The following is a 27,479-nucleotide window of genomic DNA, read 5'->3' as shown; positions in this document are numbered from 1 at the left end:
TGTAAGGGAAAACATTGTTTGTTCCATAGTAACATTTTTTTTATCCTGCACTGTAGATGAATGCTTTCTGAAGCAACTCGCTTTAGTGACATGTTATTAATGCATGCTTCAGCTGCAAATACAAAGCACTTTGATACTTTCCATAACGCTGCACTAATATTTGTTACTGATAAATAATATTTTCAACATTGTGAGCTGTGTGCTGAGGTTCTGTGGCCCTGTGTCTTTGTAAGGTTTGATATGCCCTTTTATCTATCTATAATGCTCTTGCATTGCTTCGTTGTTGCTTTTCATTGTTGGCCCTTATAGAACATACTCAAATAATTGCACATTTTATTTTTATTTGAATAATCGTAATAAGATTATATTATATTACAGAACTTAATTAACTAATTATGTTTTGTTTCTTTTTTGTTTCTTGGTGCTTAGGATTTGTTGTTGTGTTATAATGTAAACAAGGTCTTTACCTCAATGTATTTCTGAGTCAAAATTAATGTTTTTAAATGAACTTGCAAAGCAGTACAGACATGGAAGCACAATCCTGATGTCTTCACAATATAGAGCTTCTCTCAAAACTGGAACATTTAGTTTTATATTTTAATAAAATACACTGAACTGATAGCAATATACAGGATGTCACCAAATACAACATTCTAGCTCCAGGCATAAATTATACATTTGGGTGGAGATTAAAGGCCGGTGTGGCTACATCAACAGGTAATGTTATTTCTCCAACAAAAAGACAGAACACAGTGGGTTACTTGACTGCTCAAACAGGGGATCCCTGCTGGCTCATTTAGCTCCTTCTCATATTAACTCACCGTATGTTTATTTTTTTACTTTACTTACCATTTAAACCCAGGTTTAAATGTTCCTTTAATAATGCATACCACTGCCTGCCTGCCTGCCTGCCTTTCCATTTCTTTATGTATTTGTTTGTATGCTTGTACGAAATGTGTCTTGGAGTACTCAGAAAAGCGCTATATAAATGAAATGTTTAATTTGTATTAATAATACTGTTGAATTTTATGGGAGATATTGTCCATGGGTTACTTTATTCAATTAGGTACATCATTTTTATCTTAAACAATGTGGTCCTAGCTGTGTGTTTGTAGAGTAGTTGAACGTGGCTCCGACAATCATAATCAAGGACCAAAACTATCCATTAAATGATTTCGTTTTTGGTGTCCTCAGTGAAATTCCTAACAAAAATTCAAACTGAATTCACGGACATTCTGCAACACAGGCTTGCATTAAAACTGTTGGAGTATTCCATTTATGCTCAAGACAAAACAAAAACACCAGGGCATTCCTGTAGTGCAATTTATGAAAAAACAATAATATAAAGACTGGAGATTTGTCTGGGCGGATACAATGGCTGATATAAGATATTCCTACCATTAAGCTGCCGAATATTGTCTTTTTAAAACAACAGAGAGGTCCTTGGATGATAACATATTGCCTAGGTTTTTAGTTAGTGAAGCCAAGGTTAGTTATGAGTACATACACTTTTCACTCCTATTGATTGCCATGTGCTGGGGTGCTGAATCAGACCTAGTTTCTGTCAGACTCAGATTTTCCCACAGTAATTTGAAGAGGCTTATGCAAGCAAGTCAATTAAACATATTTATTATTCTGCATTACTGATGATGTCTCTCAATTAGTGTCATTTTGTTGTTATGTAGCAATCACAATTACCTTTTTTTCCTGCAGGCACGAGTATATATATGTGTGAGAGTGTGTTGGCATACATATGTTTGCATAACTGGTTGCATGCTCCTTTGCCTAAGCCTGCTTGTCTTCACGCTGTCAGTGTCATCCCGGTTAACATGCTGTCACAATTCGATATGTCATTGTCAGTCTCCAGCGGAGTGCAATAGTCACAAGGAAATACTTCCTCAGGCATATGAGAAGAAAACAAACCCTGCTGGACAAATATATGACGCCATCAAATAGAACTCACACATGCTCGATCAATGTTCAGAAAGGGAACACAATAACACAAAGAAGAAACTGTAGGAGACCATCAATATGGCTTTTAGTGTTAATGTTATTGATCTTTCAAAACTCAAGCCACAAAACTATATGTAAGTGACCTCCCATCCAGCCCACCACCTTTTCCCTTTCAAATAATTTGTATTTAACCCATGTTCCCCCTAGCTGCAATCCAAATACATACAAAACTGTAGGCATTGCAATTGTATTCAATATGCTGGAGAAATGAACTTTGTATGCGATATATTCACTAGGCAACCAGAACGTTACAAATCCCTATTTCATACTGGTGGCCCATGATTGAAAGAGCTGTCAGACTTTGTGGCAGGGGCCCAACGCGGACCTACAGTCTCTCGGAATCAAAGCTGACCATGCGGACATTAGCTTTTTGCACGACTGCTTAAGATTTATAGGTTGATGTTCCTCTGTACCACTGCTGCTTTCAAGTTCATTCCAAGGGTGTTCCGGTGGATTGACATAGGGGATTTGTGGAGATATTAAGAGCCATATTTTAGACCAGTGAATACTTGAAATGGCCTGTGCCAGCTGACTTATCTCACCTTTGTACAAATCTTTTGTGCCCACATTAAGAGAAATGCCAGTGGTGTGCAGTCTTCATAATATCCTTCCTTCCATCACAACGATTATTACAATACTCCTCTTTTCTGCTGGCTGGAGGGGTGTGTATGTGTTTGATTTACAGCTGTTGGAAGCTGCTGAAGTGCTGATGTTACAAACAACTTGGGATATGTAAGCAGCATGTATGATGGATCCATTTTTATTTGAATTAACTTTGTTTATCACTGCCGGTGAGCATATGCTTTGTGTTTACACTCACGGCCACATCCCCTGTCTGATAATATAAGTAAGGGATGTGAATGCATGTCCATACTAAGTATATTCACTTCTATGAAAACAAAGATCTATATTAACTCAACCTCATTTTATATTTTCCAAATGTGCCCACAACTCCTATCAAGGCGAGGAACAAACCTTTGTGTTGATTAGTGCAACAAACCAAAAAGAGAGGTGTTTTTTTATCCCTGAAAGATAGTTATCCAAGGGTAAATATTTATATTGAAACTCTTTCAGCACTACTTCAAATGTATACATTTAATCTATGTCTTACAGTATTGCCAGTCAACATGGCTAGATGGCTAAAATATTTCCCCAAATTGACAAAACCTCACGAGAAGCAGAAGGACAATAATGATTTTGGTATGATAGCATATGTCACATTCAAAGCCTTTTTTCTGGCTGAAACACTTTTGTTGCCGTTACCAGCGTATTCCCATATCATGCTGCATTGCCTGCCTTCCTTGGCCCTCTGAGCTTTGGCCTGCTTTTATATACCTTGATTTACATCAGATAAAAGCAAGATACCTAACATTCACAACAATATGCTAGACACCATTGAGATGTACCATGTATTAAAAAAGACAATACAGATAAACTGTCAGTTACCATGCCGTTTCCCTTTAGCAGGACATCATTTAGATTTTGTTCCCATCAATCTGAATCAATTGCTGGGACATATTGCGATATTCTTGTGCTGTAATTGCTCACTTATCTCGGGCAATATTACCACGTTTGACGAAATTATGTTTTTTTTCATTCCCCCAGCAAAGAGCGGTAATGAACACTATTTTAGCTGAGCATTAATATAAGCCAGGTGTTCCAGGGGTAGAAAAGAGAGCAAGTATGTTTTAAAAATGTTTACAAGTTAGGACATGCAAACGAATGAATATAGCCTGCACTGCATCTGGCATCACAGTGTGACTGTTAATGCCTCCCTGCAGCCACATGGCAAAAAAGACACAAATTGAATGAATAAGAGCATCTGTTGTTGAGCCTGTGGACTTCTACTTGAGAGAACTCGAGAGACACTAAAATTACATCCACAGTCTGTGGAGTTTCTATGTTGACATGCTGGTTAATGTCCAGGTGTCCTGCCTCCTGTCCTCAAGGGTAGAACTCCATACATGACTGATTCAAATAGTGTCTGACCAGTTGATGCAATTAAGGGTCAAGGTAATGAGTTCCTAGCTGGAAGTAGCTTTGTAACCCAAATGAGCAACAATTGTAGTCTCAGGAACATTTTTGTATCAGAGTTACTAATATGAATGACTGAAAATCAGGATATCCCCGCTCTGCTTCACATGGTGGTCATTACCCTCCACAGGATTCATTTCAATTTGGAAACATACTACTAGTTCGTTTTTATCCTTATTCTACTGCTCTGTATGTGTTTTTTTCTCGTGGGTTATGTATTTAGTTAGTTGAAAATGTGATTCTAGGTTTCACTTTTGCAAGTTTGAGCCGTACATCATCTGACTTTAGCAGCACCAGTTTAAATATTATAACTATGTCAGCAAAACACATTTTTTGACTTATACCTCCTGGCTAAGCCTGAGGCTGCCAGTAAGATTCTTTAGTTATTTATGAAATGACATTACCAACATCCTTGAATACTGACTATACATGCAGTCATACAGTACTTGAGTGCTTATTACTTTTGCACGTATAGATTCAATCTCAATCTTTTCCCCTTCTCTGTGACTCAAACTGTAACACCCGTAATAAGCAACCGTGCCTGCGTGCAGAGACATGAATGTCATTTTCAATCAAACATAAAAACCACTCTCACTTAGACACCCTTACACCCTAATATCACTCATATTGACATCCCTGACTAGCAAGTGAGCTTTTTCTGTCAACTTGACAGACAAAGAGATGAAGATACAGAGTATGTTTCCCCCATTCTAGGGTAGTGCAATAGGTCGCCATTGTCAGTATGTGCGTCTGTGTATTGTGTTTGTTCAAACGGTGTATGACTGATGATATGTGTATGTCTCTTAATGTCCACTATGTTTGTATATGTACATGTATGCAGAACTGCAGGACGGAGTCCAGAACAAATTTCCTTACAGGGACAATAAAGTATATCGTATTCTATTTTTAGACTGTCAGCATAAAAAGCTGTTCAACACTTTTGTATTTTGACATTTTGTGGCTTGACCTTAGGTTTTGAGTTTTGTTGGGTGGCCAATAGATTCTGTTATTTGAGTAGCTTAACTTAAGTTTTCCCTTGTGTTTTCCTCTGTGTATGGATTTGTTGTGGCTTTATTCTCCGACATTATTGAGTTTGTTATGTTCACACAATGTGAGCAAAAAAGAACACCATTCATTGCTGCCGTAAGTGTAAGCTCAGCTGGTAAGCTGAATGATACAGACTTTCAGGTTCACAACCCCCATTCTTGCAGTTCTACTACTTTCAGGGTAATAATGTTTATTTCCGTTTATCTTGTATGGGCTCCCATTGTGACTCGCGAAGCCTTTCACCTGGTGTAACACCACAATTAGCAGATAGATTTCAGGTCCCAGTGAGTATACTGACATTCGCTCCGAGAGCAGTCATGTTCTACAGATGTCTGTTTAAACGTTCATATTCAATAACATGGTGAAAAGTTGAACACTACAGTACTTTATTTTTACATTTTCTTCGGTCTAAACGGATGGGAATTGGCTTTTTAGTCGCAGCAATGACATTCAGGAACATTTGCTATCCTGGCTCCAAAATGGTGGAATGAGCTCCCCATTGGCATCAGGACAGCAGAAAGCTTACACATTTTCCGGCGCAGACTAAAAACTCTTTCGACTCCACTTCGAGCGATAGAATTATTAACAAAGCACTTATATACTAATAAAGGACTGGCTTATCTAAAGCCAGTTGAGTAGCACTTGAAATGTTTTGGCTCTATGAAACCTGATGTACTTGTATGATTCTGTTTTCTTCAAGTTTGTATCTTCTTGGTCAAATGCACTTATTGTAAGTCGCTTTGGATAAAAGCGTCAGCTAAATGCAATGTAATGTAATTTTGAGTAACATAGAAAGTCGTTGACCAACATATGCCGTTATAAAAGTATTTGTGGTGGCAAATCTGTTACCGGTTGAAACACTTGCACCTATTCATTTAGAAAGTGCAAGAGCTATTTAAGGGTAAGTTTATAGGACTAACGGCCATTTATATATACCATTGTGTTTATGTACCACTAATGGTTTCCAGCCAAAAACAAACAGCTCTTTCCTACTCTTTTTCCGTTTTGGCTACACTTTTCCATTTTGCAATGTAATACAATACAGCACCACCACATGGGCGTAATCATGCAATGGCCTTCACAATTGACTGAACAGTTTTCCATACATCCATGTAGACGAATGTCAGAGTTTTGCCGATAGCTAGAGGCGAACAAAATGTGATGGAGGCAGCTGCTTAGTTATTCTCTATGAAGGATAATCCATTTTGACCTGATGCTCAATTAATAATCCAAATAACTATTCGATTTAAAATAACTTATCCATATGTAATAAATCAGGTTACTACAGATAACTATCGTCATACTGCTTGAGGGCATTGAAACGCACACTTAATTAAAAAAAAAAGCATCTCACAAAGGCCTTAGACTTGAATTTACAATATTAATCTTCTTTTTTACAACACCCTTAATCCCTAAATGTCTGTAGAATGGAAGCAAAGGAGTATTGTGTCCTCTTGTTCAAGGACAATGTGAAATTGTGAATCTGCAAGTAATTAAGTTCATATCTGGGCCACATGAGTTCTCTACATGAGCAGGGTCCCTGACAGCTGTGTAATGTTATGGAGGAGGAGAAGATTTACTGTAAATTAGTCATGTCTAACCTTTGACTGATGGACAAATACCCCTGTCAACCCGCCCTTCCATCTGCCTTTCCATCCATTTCTTCAACCTTGCCAGCACACACTAATAATAGATTAATAGAGGCTACTGGACGTACCCTCACCAGTTGCATAGTATATTATATATAGTGTAAGGGAAACTTCTGTAGCAATGGAGAGTCAGGACTCAGAGAGACACGGGACGAGCAGGAGTTCTGATGTCAAACACTGCCGTTTATTACCAGCATCGGCCGGAGAAATTCACATCACAAGTCACACAGTCAAAGGTTCTGACTGCTCCGGTGGGTTGCCATGTCAATTCTGAATCTCTTCTCATCTTGGCAGACCTTTAATTAGCTTCACTCGGAGTCAACCCCCATATTGGGTAAAGCATCTGGGAACACCTGGGGGGCACTGAATCACTTTATCACACTCTATGGCTCCTATGACCGAGAGTTGACCGGTCATAAAACTGGTAAGGTCAGCCACAGCTGACCGTTCCCATTCCTTAAGACAGATAACAGACTTCGGCTTGGTCGTAAAACGTCAACAGGCCGAAAGGTCAAATATCTTAGGAGTAAGGAGAATTATTCTTTGACACTTGGGAGCAAAGACACACTTAATCCCTCACATATAGTATATTTTGTCCTTTTCACAGACAAGGACAAAACTCTCTTATATTGCATTTAGAACTGGGAATAAGTTGGGAATTAGTCGATTCAACAGATAAATTACATGATTAATAATCAGCTTATACAGTATTGTCAGACATAATGTTAGTTCTTTAAGTCTAAACTTGCATAAACATATTTGCCAATGGTCCTTCACAGAACGATGCATCATGTATCAAAAGCACTCGTAATACATTGATTTAATTTGTTGTCTTCTCCAAAAAGAATAAGAAATGTATTGATGTCAACCTGTGATGAGTTTCTGTATTTTGTTGCCAAGCTGTTGTTTGGAACCTGGATATTGAGATTGCTCTTGTAGTGTGCACATGGCCGTTAGCGCAGGTACAGCAGTATCATTGGACAACGGCCATGTGCAATATTACAAGGTCCCCAAAGCCGTCAGTCTATAGTAACGAAGTTACCTTCGTTACATTTGTCAAAAGCATTTTGAAAACTTAAACGTGAGCCTTAAGATAACTAACAATATTATGCAAAATGCCATGTGGACTGAATTTCCAAAATGATAGCGCAGGTACAGCAGTATCATTGGACATCATTTTGGAACAATCCCATATGTTACTGCCTCCATAAAAGATTCTAGAAAATCTGATCTAACTGCCTTTCTTATATTTAGAAGTAATTGGAAGTTGATTTGTAATCCTTGCATGCTCCTCTGCTCCACCCAGGACTGTCTAAGTGCTGCCGTGTGCTTTTATGCTAATCAGAAATTCAGTCCACATGGCATTTTGCATAATATTGTTAGTTATCTTAAGGCTCACGTTTAAGTTTTCAAAATGCTTTTGACAAATGTAACGAAGGTAACTTCGTTACTATAGACTGACGGCTTTGGGGACCTTGTAATATTGCACATGTGGGTTTGCACTTTATATAACGACTTCCTTTTGCACAGTAAGAATGTCACTCAGCACTTTAGTGAACAGTTTGCACTATTATTATACAGGGCGGTTGTGTTGAATGACTTGACCAAAGCCTCTGCTCCCAACAAACTGAAATGGACTGATGAGTGTGACAAAGCTTTTAGAGACTTAAAAGATGCAGTCTGCGCTAACTCTGTCCTTCACACTCCAGACTTTGACAAGCCCTTCACCCTGCAAACCGACGCTTCTGGAGTGGGCCTAGGGGCAGTGCTGCTGCAGGAGGAGGAGGGAGACTGGAGACCTGTTGTTTTCCTGAGTCGCAAGCTGCTGGATAGAGAGATACTCCACGGTTGAAAAGGAGTGTTTGGCAATGAAGTGGGCCATTGACTCCCTCAGATATTATCTGCTGCTTACCCATGTTGTTTCGTCCGGTGTCCGCTCCAGTGTGTTTGGCCAAAAGGTCCTCGGGGGAAACAAACACTGACTAAGGAAGGTTCCGGGACGAACCAAGTGGCGGGATGGGCGTAGGGGTTTCTGTTGTATTTGGGAATGCATTTCTATATATTATGGTCGGTTATAGTTTGGGGTTAACTTAACAGCTGGCTATAAACCACTGATCATACATGCACCGAATGTTATAGATTATCGTTATACCAATTATGATGACATGTGTATCAATAATTGCTCACCTGTGAATGGTTTCTCCCAATAAGATCCTCTATAAAAGAGCCAGTCTTCAGTCGGAGGAGATGGTTGAACACCTCCATGCTGGCTGGCTGTTCTTTATGGTAGTGTGTGAAATAAAGACACTATGGTGTGCAACTCTACCTCCTCTCGTGTGTGGTTCTTTCACTGGAAAATAGCCGCTAAAAGGGTCACTGTCTCACAACAAAGATGAATTAGAAGTGTTTTGAAATCAATTAAACCAATTATCCAAGCAAAATACAGGAGCCAGCTCTTTTCTTCTTTGTCCTTGTACACACATAAGAAAAGACAGAAAAATGCACACGGTGTTGTTACCTATGGTTGTTACCCATCTCAAAGACCCAATCCTCTGTGTTTAGTATCTTCTGTCTGGTGGCACAGTCTGTGTTTTCTGGCTCCCTGTGGATTTTGGAAAATAAATTATCAAAATTGTCATCCCACTATCCTTTATTCTCCCTCTTCAGGTACGAGGGCCGATGCAGAGGGATACTTCTTGCCTGCCCAAAACAACTGTTTCAAAATCACCTAACATGCAGTGCCTTACATTTGGGACATGCAGCACAAGGCTGATTTGCAACCATGCATTCATAAAACAAATGCCTTAACACCATTGTTCAAGGGAGAATGGGCATTACTAGCTCGCTGATTTGTGTAAACGCATTATTGAAAGTTGGCCCCTCTAACCCGGCTAAATGCCATTAGCCAGTGACTTTATCTATCTTCAGTGTCGATGGCATATAGCTAATGTTTTGACTCAGACACCACTGATTACAGTGTCAGCCAGGGCAGAACCGGTCCTGAGAAGAGGCAGAGGAGTAGGGATGGGTATCGTTTGAAATGTATCGATTCCGATTCCCGTTCTTATCGATTCCCCGTTTCGATTCCAAAATTGTAAAAGAAAGAGGTCAAATGTTTAGAAAACAAAAATATGTTTATTCTTTTAAGCTTTATCTGACATTTAAAACATATATATACATGCAATACAAATGTATTGCACAATAGCTGTGCTTTATTTGAACTGAGCTATGCCTGTGGCAACTGTGCCTTGTCTTTTTCTTTTTTTAGTGTAGTGGAGCCTCACTTTAGAGCGTTTACCGCGATCCATCTTGGGTGTTATGAAGTGACTGAGCTTGTGAACTGTCTATGGGAGGGCGGGGAGAGCCACCCAAAATACATTTGTCCTGGTGGCTATCAAAACCATGAAGTACCGGTATATACAGTGGAAATGATTCTAAACCACAGACAGGCTGAGCCTGTCAGCGCAACTTACATGATGGCGTTATTAAGGGCGGCGCCGGCCGTCAGCATACCGAGCCGGCCGTCAACGGCCCGCTGGCGATCGGCCGTTCTGTGATTCTCCAGGTCCGCCCAGTATTCCACCGGGTCACCGCGGCACAGACGGACCCACTGGAATACAGGGTCTACCGCGTTTAGGAAGCGTTAAGCAGAACCAAAATTATGTATTTTGTATGGGTACCGGTACCCGGCATTTTCTTATCGGTTCTCACCTGGAACCGAGTTTTGGTTCCCAACCCTACAGAGGAGTGAGAGCTTGAGCCAGAGCGGGGTCTCAGCAGACACCGCTACACGCCTCTAGTGGGTCATAAGTGATGATTGAGAGGGATACTTTAGCCTTTACATTGTTTTTCAGGGGAATCCCTTTTTTTTTACTTGGGTTTTTGCGTTTTGTGTCTCTAATATCCATTTAGTGCCACTATCGCTACCTCACTGAGGACTCTAATTTAACCGACACTCTGGTTATTTACTGTTCAGTGCATGTGTTGTGCTGTTTTTTTTATGACGTGGGAAGAAAAGGACAATAATCAGTCAAAAATGATCAGTCAAAATTACTGGTAGAATCCAATCTTTTGAATAACTGGCCCAGTCATTTTTAATGGATCCCTAAATAATGTAGCTAAATTGTGGAGACAGGATTAGTGGGCCAGCTGGTTCATTTCTCTAATTTATGATATGGATGAAGAGTGCACTGAAGAACTTTGATGAATTATTTATCTGAAGCCAGCATTTACTAATCTCCCATCCTTCTTTTCTCCTCAGATACAAGTTGATTCGCAGACGGGTGATCTGGCTAATAGGCCAGTGGATCGCTGTCAAGTTCAAATCCGACCTTCGACCTTTACTCTATGAGGTCATCCTGAGCCTCATGCAGGATCCAGACTTGGTGGTAAGGCATACAGACATAAATCAGTGTTTTCTTTTGCACACTGCTCATAATTACTGGAGTGGCAGCTTCCTCAGAATACGTTCATTTCGTCATGAATTAAACAAACTCCTAGTGAAAGTGCACAGTCAGCGACACAGACGAGTTCTCAGCTTAACGTCATGGCAACGCATCAATGACTGCTAACTTTATACAAAGCCAAACATAGTCAGTGAGGGATTCTGGGAAGTTGTGTCATCTGATTTCTAAACTTCTCTTTTGTTTTCTTTAAAGAGGTAATTTGTTGGAATCGTTTTTATCAAAGAGTTTAATTTACTAGTTAACATTTTCACTCAGCCATGGCCTTGAAAAACCTCTTTGTAATCCTCATTTTGGAAAAGCAGCCATTATTATGCCAAAGTCATCCTCAATTTAAAATTACAATTTGCCATCATTTGGTTTCCTGCTTCATGAGCCATGCACTTGATTGATGTGTTTTCTTTAAAAAAAAATTATATTAAAGGTGGGATAGGTAATTTTCAGAAACCGGCTCGAGTGCACTCAAATTTGAAAGTACACAGCCGAAAAGAATCCGCCCCTTCCTTCAAACTTCCTTACAGAGCACCTCCTCCAACACACATGAACGCGCAATGCACGCCCAATTACGGCATGCCCAATGAGGGCACGAGATACATTTGTGCGTGCACGAGATGGAAGGCTGACAGACAGGGCGGCAATCCAATCCGTTTAGCCGGCCCAGCCTGGCTAAACGGCTTTTTACAGTACCACGGCTTCCACAGATGACATTTTTTTATGGATTTTTTTGTCAAAGCACTTAAGATATTCATTGCTATCGGGATGTTAAGAGCATTCCATGGAATATAACACAAAGTGTATCTCGAGCCGGTTTCTCAAACTTACCTACCCCACCTTTAAATGGTGTGAAAAGTTCTATGCATTATTTACAATGCAATTCAACATAATCTCCCCATTAGACTGAACCCTTTCTAGTTACTGCGTTCAATCTCTCTGCGTCTAATTGCTTCCCCTATCTCTTAAACCCTCTTTGTGTAGAGGAACTTTTGGATGTATGTTTATTTCCCTTCCTCTTTGTTGCAATACACATAGAATATGAGTACGATGTAATTAAGTTTATAATTGCAGAGCCCACGCAAACACCATGCCCTGATATATTATTGTGATGGATGGATGGAGGGAAGCATAAACTCAGTGACATTTGTGCAGCTCTCTGATGTTAATTGTATGTCCCCAGTTGTGACATGCATGATGCATCATCCATGTATGGGTCTGGAAGCACACATGATGACACTAACAATGTGAAACAGTATATTTAGGTTTAGAGCCCCAGGATTATGTTTTCACAGCCATTTAGACTGCAATGGTGCCCGATGCCACCTGTGTACATGGATACCAATTAACTGAGGAAGGTCACATTGTTCTCACATGTCATTACTTGCCTCATAGCTCATTAGCAGGCTGCTACAGTGGATATAAAGTTGTGTACATAGCATCATATCATTTAAGTAAATTATGTCCGTATAGCATTCAATGGCTCATCATGAAGTATTGCTTTAATAAACCTACAGTACATGAAAGGCAGTCACGCAGAATATGATCTTGTTTTACAGTTTAAATTATTGGATGCATCCAAATGTGGGCAATTATTCTCATCCCTACAAAAAAGCATGGTTTTAATATGTAAAATTAGTTTTAAGACAGCTTTTTATAATTAACTGCCATGCGTTGAAGTTTTAATGAGCCTTAACTGTTCCAATAGTCTTTCTTCACACAAGTTCAATGTTAGATCATTGGACAGCTCACCAATCATGTTGTGACTCCCGATCAATATTGTCTGGGCAAATTAGAACCTCTTGGGCAGAATGAATTATTGATCATAAACTTAAAATCAACTAATGGAGAAAACGGCCCTCTATCAATCAGAGCGATCGGTTATCAATTTCTCTCATGCTATCCGGCGGTCCTTGTACTTCAGATGGAAAGTTCATCATTCAAGATAACAGATATATTAATCACTGACATTTTCTTTGTGTATTTGACAAGAAACACTTGTAACAACTGTAGAGTAAGTAGAGTTGTAGTTTGATCAAAATGGTAATTTAACTGCATGCATTGTTTCAACTAAAACGGTTTTCTTAGATTTTTGTAAACGGGGCACTTCTCAAGCGAGAACTGTCTTAATTTATAAAGACAAGCCTATTTGGTGATAGAGTGAACACATTTCTGATGCTGATCTTTTCTGTGCCTGCCTAGTGTTTTCAATTTTCATTCCTGCCGTATCATCTCCTTGTGTAACCACCCAGCCATCCACTCTCTTTAGCAACAAATATGCCTGTAGGGAGATATGAGAAGGTAAAACTGTTAGACATGTCTGTGCCTTAAATGCAATCAGTGAATTCTTCAAATTAACTCTTAAAGCAGTTTCTTCAAGCAGCATTGTTTTTTATACTTATTTTTAAAAGTAGCACTAACCACTAATGTAGAAAAGGCCCCAAAGTTATAGTTATTGATATATATATATATATATTTTATTATACAGAGTTGATACCTGTTAAATTGTGCCTTCATAGTGGGGAGGGGCTAACCCACGTGTTTTGGGTGACGTCACACATCAGAGGGCAATGTGCGTCAGTAGTTGCAGGAAAGTTATGCTGTCTTAAGCTTCGTATTGTGTGCGTAAATGAAGTGTTTGTCCACAGTGGTGCCTGTTATGTTGTTCTACACTTCATTATTATTGTGATAACTTCTGTGCCGAGCTTAATGCAGAGTCTCCGTGCTCATGTGATCGGTGCATGCTGCGTGCATGTTTATTAAGTCTCTCGTCAAGTGAGTCGGCACTCCTGTCTCAAAGTTAGGTGTATATACACCGAGTGGCACAGATTTATTATTAATGTAATGGGATGTAGTTTATGTGGATAAATGTTTATGTGGCGTTAAAGGTGACATTATGTGTTTACAGTTCATTTATTGCTCCGCTACTCGGCTACCGGAAGTAGCAGGTCTGTAGCGTTTCACAATAAGAGCATCGGCTGCTGCTTCCCGCCAACCGAAAGTGGAACGTTATTCGTTAGCAGTAGCTTAACTTTGAATCTCTGTGTTGCCTGGTAAAGAGTGTTTGACATTATATGTTAATATCTTTATGATAAGAGAAGGGAGACATGTTGTATTATAGCTTATCTAGATTATTATTTCTATAGGGTTTGGCATTATTATGTATATTATTTATGTATGCATAAGTTATCTTATATTGATTGTATTTTGTTTATTTCCCCTGTAGGAAAAACCACACACACACACACAGACAAATATCTGTATGTCTGCCTAAATAAGTAAATAAGTCAAACCTCATCGTAGCTCCTCATTTCCTCTATTCTGGACCTTTGGCCTTAAGTGGTGTTCTGGCCGACACACCTGGGTGAACCTAGTGATAGACACAAAACTAGTGCCAACACTGAGTTATCTCTAACTCTCTACTACAACTAACATTAGCTACTGTAACCTAGTTAACTATTAGCTGAGTTATCGGTGATGCTAGGGCTGGGAGCATAATGCTGTTCAATGTGGCTTAATAAGTGTGATGTGCTATTTCTACCTGAGGAGTCGGCAGCGTTCTGTGTTAATCAAATCCCTATCAAAGCAGATAATGAATTGCAGGTGCAATCCAGATTACATTACATTTCATTGCTTTGGGCTGACGCTTTTATCCAAAGCGACATACAATAAGTGCAATAACCGTAGTGATACTTAACCCGAACAACAAGGGAAGTCAGGGTTGCCAACTCTCACGCATCTGGCGTGTGACACACACTTTCACTCTCAATCTCACGCTCTCACGCTGCCCAAACTATTCTCACGCCAAAACAAGAATACCGAAGACTAGAAACGGTTTTGAAAACTTTTGTCACGTGGTGATCGTCTTCTCAATAGAACATCTTTGATAATGTCTTCTGACCAATCAGAATCAAGATAATGGCGTTGTGTTGTTGCAGGAAGTCCCGACGAGAATACTTTTGCTGTAGTGTAGTACATCTCTATATACATCAATACAACATTACGTGTTGATAGAAATAAACACGTAATGAAATAAGACCCCACGGTTTGATGATTGATAGGTGTGTGGGCTGTCTTTCATTTTGACACACAGAACAATGGGGGCTATCCACCCTTATCCACAATGTAAAGTAATTCACACAGCCTCTCCCCTCTTCTCTATGATGTGAGGAGCAGCAGGTTCAGCAGCTTTCAGAACAAAGTAACACAAAACTAAAATGGCATTCATTTTTTTAAAATATGTCGTGTAGTAATAGATTTATTTATTTTTCTTCTCAAGAGAGTACCAGAATGTGTATTTTATGTTAGTATTTCAAAAAATCTCCTGCGGGAGAATCCCCCCAGACCCCCCTGCAGGGATTGGGTTTTCAGCATGTCAACAATTTCACCTGTGGAGAAATTGCAGGATTGGCTCCAGGTCGCCCTTTTTATTTACTACATGACAAATGTGCCTTTTTATTTCATACAGTTCAATTTGGATTGAGGAAATAATCTGAACCTCACGCGTGGTGTTTCACTGTCAAGGGGAGCGTGTATGTAATTACATTGCAAATACTGACTTGAGCCCCACCACTGTATGGGTTAGCCCTACCATAGATTACCCAACACAAATACTCCGTGGCCGCCACTGCCGACCCGTATTGCGCATGCGCAGATCTAGGATCAAGTAGAAATGATAAAAAGTAAAAGTTTGCTGCTTATTGTTCCAGGCCAAAATAGAGTCAAAGAGTATGAGAGTGAGAGTGTGTTAATTAATATATTTGGCAGTTTGGAGTAAGTCTGTACATTTGTTTGTGTGTTTCATGTATAGGCATCTCACGATAATTAATTTTGTTGGATACATTTTCCCAGAAATTATTGCGATAAACGATAATATTGTCGGCACCGTTGTATGATCATTTTAAACCACTGACATAATGATAATATATAATAATAATTCAAGTACATCCTTTCAAACTGCTAGTCACATCCTCATGTAAATGGAAATGTATCGAGTTCATTTATTTATCGTACGATAAGTCAATTAATTGCTTATCGCGACAGGCCTATGCACACAATAAAACAGTGGAAACAAACATGTGTTTGACTTTCATTAGTGAATGAAACGTTGTACCCTTTATAGTCTGTGTCCAATATTCTGTATTTGTATATATTGTATATATATCCTATATATATGCTAAGGTCCCGCTACTGACACGATAGCAGTCATTTCGTGCGCATATGTGTAATCAAACCCATGATACCAAAATCTCACTCCAGCCAGGTACCCAAAGTTGGCAACCCTGGGGAAGTGCAGATGTATTCACTTCAAGTAGGCCATACCATGTAAGTGCTGGTGAATCAGATACAAGGCCAAAGCTAACTCTTTAAATTGCTTTTTTAAGAATGTAATTGCCAATGTGCAATACAAACAGATGCGTATTTCAGTTTGCGGCGGAATATATGCACAGTTTCTGCTGTCCTGACATCAATAGGGAGCTCACTCCACCATTTTGGAGCCAGATGTTATGTAATACAAAGTAATGTTCTACTTTATTGCTATATAGGAATGGGTATATTTAGATAATTGTACATGCTTATGTATTTCAGCTTATTGTCAAAGATTCTACTACATCTTCTTTTTTGTGCCGATATAAATGATTATTGTCTGTCTACAGTTAATTCAGGTTTTTGAGGTAAAGTTACACCCCGTGGGAGCTTTGTTAGTGACACAGTTTATAGGCCCTCATCAATGACTCTCAGCTGAATTGTAAACTCTGATGCTAATAGCTTGCAGTTTTCTATTGTGCCAGATTTTCTATCCACGTTTCCTCCATTCTCCTTTGTTTCTCACAGCTGCATACTTCTCTGATTTTTATTCACAGATTCTAAATAAAGGCTAAAAATAATCTTGCTTGCAAGTTTAACTTCTCTATTTCCAGGCCATTTGCATTCCCAGTGGGAGGTAACATTCCTTTCTAGAATTTTCTGCAAAGCTCTCTTTGACAACATGAAGCTGTTCGAGTCAACAGTATTTCACATTTCTGCCCACTTTTCCTCGACTGCAGGGAGGCTTTGAGGCATTTTAATATGGATTGTATGTCTCATGAATATAATCCACCAGTATATAACCCACTCAATTATGTTTTTGGTTACTAAACAGTATATCCACTATCCTGACCGACACTGATGAACCACAAACTCTTCAATGGAGTGTTGGAGCGAATGGTAATGGTCTTTAATTTAGATCAAAATGTGTCTGAGATATACTGAGACATATTACATCAGGTAGCATTTACCCCATACCAAACATACATATTTCTTGTAAGTGTAAATCTTCCAATCTGTGTCAAGTTATTCAATGTGTAGTTAAATAATCTGAGACACACAATCAAATCAGAAAAAACTATCATTAATACTTTATAAGTCTATAAAAGCTTAATAGAAGAAAGATCTCTATTTCAGGTTGTTTTATGTGCTCTAATTAACATTTCCAGTTGATTGTGTTTTGTGCTCTCTGTTGTCTTTGTAGTGCTGTCTATATAGACACAATGACACTTTGAACCACTCCAGAGCAGTTTTAGCCAATTCCATCTTTATAAAATGTATTTAAGATCCTGGAAATAAAAGCTGTCATTATTGACATCAGTGGAGGCACGCCGGATCGTTGAACACAGCCTAACTTGTGAGGCCTGGTGTTGCTTTGTAATGAGCGGTTGCTCAGTAGAAATATTTCTTTCGCTTGTTTGGATTCAGTCAGGTGGTTCAGTGAAATTTTTTCTGATTACACTTTTAATCACTTTAAAATTCAGTTTGAACCTGCTGTTTTTTAGTATTCATTTAAAGACCATTTGAAACTGAATAATAATGAGGCAAATGTTTTGACTGAATTATTATTATCAGACTGTGTGTGTGTGTGTGTGTGTGTGTGTGTGTGTGTGTGTGTGGACCCATCCAAGAATTGTATGAAGCTATCGATTATCTTCTCTGCTTTGCTGTAGAACTGAATGCATTTTCTCTCATTAGTGGTTGATTTTCCCACGAGGCCAGTGCTGATGGCAACTGATAGGCTTCGTACATCAACATACTCCTTCGGTTGCTTCTTCATGTATGCAGCATTACTCAAACATTATTCCGTATTTTATGATCTTGCAAACCATGGGGGGGATTTTTACATCTCTAAATCCAACTGTGTGTCAATTAAACTTCAAGCAGTTCATTTTCTTGAATGTGCATTTTACATGGGTCTTTTTTACCTTTACATGAGAACATAAAATGAGTGTTTGAAATTCTTGTGAATGGAGGACAATTAAATAGGTTTGTCTGTTTAAGTCTCTGATTTTCAATCACATGACGTATGCTTTCATGTATTTTTGAATGTATTGTAAATCTTCCATGCTGTTCTTCAAAGAGAAGATTCATTTATTTCTGCTTTGTTAAGATAACATAACCAAAATGATCACATGTTAACACTTGATGAAAAAAACAGAACAAAGAGATCTGTGTGGATTATGTAAATCATTTTATACAACTCAATGTCATGCTGTAAACCAGGGGTGGGGAACCTTTTTCCTCTCAAGGGCCATTTCAATTTTTACAATATCCTCAGAGGGCCGTACAAGTTATTGACCTCTGCTTAAAAAAACTAAAATCACAGCCCATTCATTTCATTCTGTGCAAAGAAAAAGCAACCTCTTAATCCAGATATCTCACCATGTCTCACGTATGCATGCACGTGCAGGGTGTGGCGTGACCAGCAAAACAGAAAGATATGGACACAAGATGTGTGCAAATGTATTTAGTTTCCTATCCATGTGAACATGATTTAAGTGGGGGGGGGGGACCTAACCTCCTCTACGGGGGTCCGGGGGGCATGCTCCCCTGGGAAGATTTTTTTTTAAATGTTGAAGTTAAAAGCATCAATCTGGTGCACTTTGAGAGCAACATTAGGAGATCTATGGACACATCTCTCAACACCCAAACACAACTGTAAGCAGATTTTCTTTTAATTTATGGATATTTGACAAATCACTCCCCTTTCAAACTGTATTCTTCTTTATTAATAACTGTCATATAGTATTTTATACCCGTTTACTTTATTCTCTTATTTTTTTTATAACTATAATGATCATATAAAGATGTGCCTTTACCTCACTGGTTGAAGACAAAGCTTCTTATATTCGTTAGCATAGCTAGCTAACCAGATGCTAATGATAACAACACAGTTATTGACTGTCTGATCAGTATGACAGATGAGCAGATCGCCACTGGGCTTTCAACTAAAGACACAGACACGCAGAAACTGCGGCATGTGTATGGACTTATCGGTACTGCAATTTCTGAAGTGCTGGAGTGGCGTTCTGGTGCTCTCCGTCAGAACTGCACCCTGTCAGTCGAGACATATACCACGTGATGACACGTTAGGCTCCTGTTGTGTTCAAGGACCCTGACCTTGGCCAGGAAAAACAGGCACTCGCTTGTTTAATTTTTTTGCGGTCTAGATTTCTTTAATTTTTTAATTTTTTGCGTGTGTTTATAAATTACCTCGAGGGCCGTACCAAATTGTCTCGCGGGCCGTATACGGCCCGGAGGCCGGAGGTTCCCCACCCCTGCTGTAAACCATAAAAAGCAGTAGTACTTTTACATCTTGTTTTTCGATGTTAATGGAGTCACTACAGGGGAAATAAATGTTATTGTTTCATAAATTGATGACATATAGTCTTTTGAGAAAAAAAGTTGAATTGTAGCTACAAGTTCTGCACTAAATGTTAAAGTTGTTTTTGTGGGATGGTTTTCTAAAATCGGCATATTGCAACCGGTGACGATTATACACTTTGGTTTGCTGGGCTAAGATATTAGCTTGTTGTAAAATAAGTAATTGGTTGTATAACTGATTGGTCTTGTAGTATGCCTGAATAGCCTAGAAATCACACGGTAACGCAAGAATGTTAGGATATAAAAACATTTAAATGCCCTTTTGCAAGACCTAAGGAAAGATGTAGATGTCAGAAAATTATGAAAAAGTCAAATACATTTGCATTTATTTAGACTACATTTTCTGTGGCAAAAGCCTTTCACACATCTTGCATTTTAAAGAAAGACACACACACACACACACACGCACACGCGCACCCACCCACTTTTGAGTTTTTTTTACTTTAAATTTGATGTGAAATTGAGAGCAAGCCCTTTCTTATAATTGAGGTAAATTTTCTTTACCCGTGTAGCTTCCCTTTGACACTGCTGGAGTACACTGCTGGTCTATGAGAGTGGCGAGGCCACTTTCTTTCTATAACAATAGACAGTGTGTATCTAGCTAACATTCCTTCAGTTATCATTTATTATAGCCTTTTCTAGGACTGCTCAATTAATCGTATTACCATTTTGTCTTGAAACGATTATGAGAACAACATAATCGAAATAAAACGAATATTTTTTTATTTTGAAACTATTTATTTATTTATTTATTTTATTGGTTTTTCAGTTGAATTATACTTAGAGTTCAGGGTAATCAATTGTTAAAAACATACTGTTCACATTTTTTTTTTTCAATGAATGGATGTTTTCAAAGTAAATGGATAATCGTTTTTTAATAATCGTGATATCAATAATCGAGATTATGATTTTTGCCATAATCAAGCAGCCCTAGCCTTTTCCTATAGTGAGATATTTATGTCTGGGATCTTTCCAATTCCATTAAAGGAACATGTCATTTTGTTTTGTTCATTTAATTTATTTTTCCCTTGTATCAATACAAACTTGGTATATCTTCTCTCTATGTAGCTTAAATAAACCACTTATCCAGATGTACTAAATAAATTACATTTTGATCTTGTTTTTTTCTCATAGGTGCGGATTGAGACGGCTACAACCCTGAAGCTCAATATCCTTCCAGTTCTTTTATTTATTTTTATTATTTTCAAAGCAGCATTTTCTCAACAAATAATTTTATTATGATTTTCTTACTTTGTTTGCTGTTAAAGCCTCACTGCATCTGATGGCCTTCCTTAGAAAGATATGACTGTTTGCATATATATCTGTCCTAAACTGTTTGATTTCATCCTTAACTCATAACTACCCGTTGATGACTTTGAATTCCGGACAGAGCAATTCCTGCCAGTGAGTATTTTTTATCACTAACCTGGAGTTGACGGTGAATGTTTTCAATCAAGTGACAAGCAGGGGATTCACGATAATAAATGAATAAAGATTTCAGCTCTCCCTTTCTGCTTTTCTAACGCTTAGATTGTCTTCCTTTTTTGTTTAGTACCTTGAATCTATCTTTGGGCTGCTCTTCCAGCTGTTGCAGCAGGTGACGCAGTGTGACACTAAGATGCAGGTGCTCCATGTCATCTCCTGTGTCATTGAGAGGGTCAACATCCAGGTGGGTTTTGTTTATTAAACAACAGTTTAAGTGTTACGTTTTAGAACATAGGCCAGGGGTGTCCAAACCTTTTTCACTGAGGGCCAAATACTGAAAAATGTTCGAAGGGCTGGGCCCTGTTATGTAAATAAGTTATTGGGCTGTTTTCTTATCAGCTTAGATTTGTTAGAACATATTTTCAACTTTAATTGACAGAAAGTGCGCTTATCAACACATGAACACTACTGTGTAATATATGTTTACAGATATATTTAAGAAGTACAAGACAAGCTCAAGTTTCATTTGTGGGCCATAGTCCATTACACATTTAGAATTTGCTGAGGGCCGATTCAAAATGGCTGCATTTGGCTCCCAGGCCGTAGTCTGGACACCCCTGACATAGGCCATTGCTTTTCTTAATGTTTTTTTAGTGTCTGTAAAGAAGCCCTTGGGTTGGGCATCTGTGGAGCTAGCTGCTTTATGAAGCATAGCGTTGCTCAAATTACGTTCATCGATTCAAACTCTGCAGGGACATGTAAAGCTTTAAAAAAAAAAAAACCAGTATAACACGCATTCAAAACATTTGTCACCCTGCACTAGCCCCAGACCACCAAGCTTAAACAACCATCTGTCCTTAAAAGATAGACGTGAATGATTTTTCACTCCCTGGGACACGGGCAAAGCGACCCTTTGTCAAATTCTTCACTATTTGTAAATCACAGCGCCTCATTTACCATGATGACACTGTTTTCTTTATGACACTGCAGTGCTTTTGCAGTGGTCTCAATTTGTATTTTTTATGACGATCCAATATTTAGTTCTAATCCATTTAACTGCTTACCATTTATTAAAAGGCCTTTTCCTCATGACCCTCACAGGGCTCTTTTCAGATCCGTTTTAAGCACCTTCCCTAAACATTCTCCTGACTTAAATATTTAACAGAAACGGCTTTCATTATTGTGAACTGTCAGTCTGGTGACTGTCTTTCTGAGTCGCCGGCCTTGGCTAAACATCTCAAGTCAGTAGAAGTCCCATTAATATTCTAACTCTTCTCATAAGGGATTTCAAAGCCACAAAGAGTGGCAGCCGCTGAGAAAACTAGGCAATGAAATGAACATGACAGATATGATGAGATTAATCTCCTTTACCGACTGTCAGTCTCACACAAGTCACCCTAGGCGGGTTTGTGCGTCGGTTTTTCTTACTGTTTATCTCTCTCCTCAAGGCTGTATGTCAAATTAGGATTTAACGGTTCCCTCTGCCTATAGCCAACTCTTTAACAAGGTGTAATGGAGGGAACCTCCCAGTATGGGGTCTGCAGCCCGGAATTAGAGAGCGACAGGGAACACAAAGGTCAGCAGGCACAGGAAAATGGCAGGAAAACTTTTTGAAGTCTGTAATTCACTGCAAGTGAAGTTGGATGTCTCAGGGCCCTTCTCACTTCGGTTAAATGGATTCCTTGCGTCCCTCACTTGTGTTGTTTCCCTGCGACTAGTCCCTCCCACCAGGGAAGCATGGAGAGACGCAAGGAAACCATGAGAAGCAGGGAAATGAGTTTTAAGAGCAATGGGACGTCCTTTCCTCCGGAGCGTCAGGTGAAGCAACGTCCGTTTGTGATGACGCGGCACAGCTGATCGTCTGACAGCAGCCAGCTCTGTCCCTGTTATTTTCACAAACACCCCCGCCTCTGTTAGTGCACATTTACTGACATATACATTTGTATCATCTGTTGTAGACCCAAATACATTAAATAAAATAAGAACTCATTCTCAAAAAAGATAAACGCCATTCTTAAAATGTATAAACGGAAAAAGCGATCATGAAAATGTTTCCAATTAATGAAGAAAATGATTGTTGACCACTTTGTTGTTCAGATATATCACATATTTGTAACTAAATGATACATTAATTGAAACAAAACACAGTATAAACTGAGGAGTGACTCTCGTGAGTTTCATGTATTTTCTTCACTTCGCTGGGAAACTGCTCTCATGTCAAGAAGCATCAGATCAGTGCATGCACTGCCTCGTCCAATGTCTGAGGATTTCATCGGAGGATGGTCTGGTGGTTCCTCGGTTATAGCTCCTCCATTATCGCTCCTCGGTCCTCCGGCAAAAATAAGGCCATTGGGACGCTACTCAAGATGGCGCAGACAAATCAACTTCCGGTGAGACCGAGACCGAGGAGCGAGGAAATGAAAAATAAGAGAAGTGAGAAGGGCCCTCAGAGTTGGCTGGCTGCACAGCAGCTGCACCTGAATTACAGAGTGTGCCATGACATTTTCCAATTTCACACAGGGTCGAGACTGACGACAACTAGTTGGTGACCGACCAAGTGTTTAAATATAAATCAACTTGATTTAAAAGGTCAAACTCATTTTATTAGCAAGAGGTCGACCATCGGAAGCATAGACGCAGAAACTTATTTTGGTAAATTGCATTGTTCATCTTTGCGGTACCTGAGGAAACAAGATAATTCATCTGCTTTGTGTCAGTTAACATTCAAAGTGACACACTCTCTGTTCAGCTTCTCTCTCCTTGCTTCTTATTAATTAGTGTTTGTTGGATAAAAAATGTCAGCTAAATAAAATGTCTTTGGCTCGTTTCTAAATTTCTTAAGATTTTCTTCTCTCTTTGCACTTAGTAATTGCCTGTCTTGTTTTCTGCATTATGGAGGTTGTGGACTGTATTTTGTTATAAGATCATCTGAGGAATTGGTTTCAAGATGTTCTTAACTTAGTTTATTGAGTGAAGCTGGTAAATCTTCACAATGCATACTGAAGTAGAATCTGAACATCATTATTGATCCACAAACGCATCATGTGTCAGCCAAATTGGCTTCCATGCGCACTGAGGCATCAAGAGATCCCCTCCGTTGAGTTCTGATTTACACTGTTATACTAAGAAGAAAATATGCTATATTTTTCCACACCTCTATTCTACTGCAGCATGTTTTGAAGCAGCTGATTAGGGTTGACTGAGGTATAGGATAAGGGAGTTGTGTCTGGTTAACTGCAAGAAAAAACAGGCATACACAGCTTTGAGGAGAAGCCTTACATGAACGAAACGGTAGCTAACGTGTCTTTAGTCCTGTATACTGAAGTGCTTGAGTTTTTGCACCTCTTGTCCAATTCCGATTTTTGTAACACTTTCTATGAAGGCCACATCTTTGGAGGCAGTATTAAAGCATTTGACTCAAGCTTTTTGACTTCACTCATAACACACAAAATGCTTTCTGATGCACTGTATCAACAGTCAAACAACATCATCGATACTAATTGATCGCTATTTCTAAGTGTGTTTCTGTAATTGACCAATATACATACCACTTTACAGAGAAACCTGTTGTTCTCACTGTTCCCAGAAAATACTTGTTTCATCTGCATCATTTATAGGAGACTATCATATGTTTGAGTGGTTTAAATGGTCTCACTTTCGTATCTGCTATGCTTCTTACATGTTATTCTCCTTTAGATCCGGCCGTATGTAGGCTGCCTGGTGCAGTACCTGCCCCTGCTCTGGAAGCAATCTGAAGAACACAACATGCTACGCTGTGCCATCCTCACTACTCTCATCCACCTGGTCAAGGTACGGTGCACCCCCATTTTCAATGTGTCTGCATCATAAGCCTACATTTGGCTGGCTCACCATGGTATCGCAGCAACCCAGCTCTAAGCGTAACAGTAACAAAAAGCTATTGCAATTTTACTGAGTTTACCTTATTGATTGGTGCCAATGATTAAATAGCTCCTTTAATGTAAACTTCATTGTGTTGATTGTGAGTGGAATTACCAGGTTCAACAGTTGGTGCTGTCTAGTGGATCTGAATAATTGTGGATGTATTTGTCTGACCACATTTTGCTGAGGCTTACTACCGAACTGTTGGATAGACAGATCTGGGTCCGGTGTATTTCCCATAACAGCTGGGTTACTGTGGCACCACCATTTTTGATTTTTTTTCCCTTTCCCTTGCCTGCCAAAAATGTAAACGTGGCTAGGAAGGCACGTCTGTATTTGCTGCTTTATCATTATCCGATCCAATTTCTCATTCAACAATCTAAGATTCAAAAGTATGTCCAAACCCTCAGTTTATTTTTTGTTTTATTTTATGTTAGCAGCATCTAGCGGCAGATGCAATGTGAACATTTGTTTAAATTGTGTTCAGACTTGTATAATAGTTTATCAGCAAAAACTTGGTGAACTTAAGAAGAATTAGTCTAGAAGCAGCCTGTCATAGCCTGCAGAAATATTTGAACCCCCATGTGGCTGTCGCAGCATTACTTCACAGTGGGAGATTGAACGCTGAGTGATAAGAGACACTCTTCCTTTCAAATATTAACATACGCACACATCTGGCAAGCTGTGGGAGATACTTACGGTTTACAGCTGAAAGGGTTTGGATCACCCAATCGTGTAACTAAACACTAATGTAGAGTTTAATGTAGTGCTGACTAAGGAAAAAAGTATTCTTTGCACTGTTTGTTCAGAATATAACTGGTTTATTGAAAACTATGAATGCAAAGGTCATCATGTCTGTAATTTGAATGTATAAGTAAAAACATCTTTAATCATGAAGGTAAATTCCATCATTCGTCGTTTTTGCTCATACTGATATTCTGAACAATCTGTGCTATTGTATTAGCTGTAAAGTGTCTCTACTGGAGGCTATTTTTATTATATGTACAGCACTTTGGCTCGACCAAAAATCGTTTATAAATGTGCTATATAATTAAAACTTGATTTGATAAATAATACCTAATTGATTCCACAAGAAGTGGACAAAATCACTTTTCGAGAGTTCAATTCAACCCAGCTACACTGTCCTTGACCGTGTTCCTGTGAGGGATTAGAGACGTGTGGCGCAGTAGAGGTTAAGATGACACACTGCTCGGCTGCCTCTTCACACCTTCATCATCTTATATTATAGCCACATGTCCAATACCTGTTTCCTGTGTATCAAACCGATTTATCCAATACATTAGAATAATTAATTGGTTTTTCAACCAATTAAAGTAAATGGGGCCCACGCTGTTTTAAAAGAGCCATAAAATGAACATGCAAATTCCCTCATCACCTCTTGTACTTTAAGCATGGGCGTAGGAAGCATCCTGAATGGGGGGGGGGGCATTTTTAACGGGGGGTTTGGGAATCCCCACCACGAAAAAATATATAGATTACCTGTATTCTAGTGCATTTTAACAGGTGGTTTGATACTTATTTGTGGCTATACTAGCATGAGGAAAATGATGGGTACATTTTGTAAATGTATCCGGTAGTAAAGAAAGGAAACATATTTGATTATTAATTCAGAGCCGTCTTTGAATTAATAAAAAGCAGTTTAAATGCCCATTTTTTTGTACATTTATATACAACAATAAATATGTATGAGTGCATTGAGAGATATTGTTGTGGAGTCATTTATATATAAATCGCAAAATACATTTGTGAATCCTTCTGTGAGCATTTATTAATATCGAGACTGATCTGACTCCATACAGATGTTAAGTTCACCTAGGAATGGTATCATTGACTTAAATGTTCAAATAAATGCTGCTCTTCTGTCTATATTGGTCATATGATGCTCCTTGACTGAAATGTTTCCTGTTCAATATCCCCACTGATTTCCTTAACATTCTGGGATGAGAGTCCACATCACAATTTACTCTAAACTGTCATTTCCCTTTCATCACTCACCTCAGCAACGGACCTCTCTACACTGTCCCTGTGTTCTGCCTCTGACTCACTCTCAAGCGCCTAGATGTCAAGAGAGGTGGTGAAGTGATCATTATGTATTGAGCAGTATACTCTTTCACATTGAATCATAACAAGTCTACTGAATGTAAATACAACTGACTCTAAAGTAAGTCCCAGTCTGTGGCATTGGACATTTTGAAGACTCAAAGTCCCAAGCAGTCGGTAGAATATTAGCTACTCTGTGTAA

At 39.0% G+C, this 27,479-nt stretch overlaps 2 protein-coding genes across 2 annotated transcripts in view; one reads left to right on the top strand and one right to left on the bottom strand.

Annotated features, from left to right (window-relative positions):
- Nucleotides 1-8,702, bottom strand: part of hsd17b3 (hydroxysteroid (17-beta) dehydrogenase 3) — a 63,237-nt gene extending 54,535 nt beyond the window's left edge. Inside the window, exon 1 of the mRNA XM_034090925.2 lies at nt 8,656-8,702. Coding sequence (XP_033946816.1) covers nt 8,656-8,659 — 4 coding nt within the window. The 5' untranslated portion in view covers nt 8,660-8,702. The remainder of the gene's footprint in view (nt 1-8,655) is intronic.
- The window catches only part of ipo11 (importin 11), a 153,535-nt gene that overhangs the window by 41,586 nt on the left and 84,470 nt on the right, over nt 1-27,479 (top strand). Inside the window, exons 16-20 of the mRNA XM_034090923.1 lie at nt 11,005-11,131; nt 21,026-21,059; nt 21,255-21,295; nt 21,444-21,560; nt 25,013-25,126. Coding sequence (XP_033946814.1) covers nt 11,005-11,131; nt 21,026-21,059; nt 21,255-21,295; nt 21,444-21,560; nt 25,013-25,126 — 433 coding nt within the window. The remainder of the gene's footprint in view (nt 1-11,004; nt 11,132-21,025; nt 21,060-21,254; nt 21,296-21,443; nt 21,561-25,012; nt 25,127-27,479) is intronic.

The sequence above is a fragment of the Pseudochaenichthys georgianus genome, chromosome 9, assembly GCF_902827115.2.
Source record: "Pseudochaenichthys georgianus chromosome 9, fPseGeo1.2, whole genome shotgun sequence".
Classification (NCBI taxonomy): domain Eukaryota; kingdom Metazoa; phylum Chordata; class Actinopteri; order Perciformes; family Channichthyidae; genus Pseudochaenichthys; species Pseudochaenichthys georgianus.
This window is presented reverse-complemented; position numbering and strand designations above follow the sequence as displayed.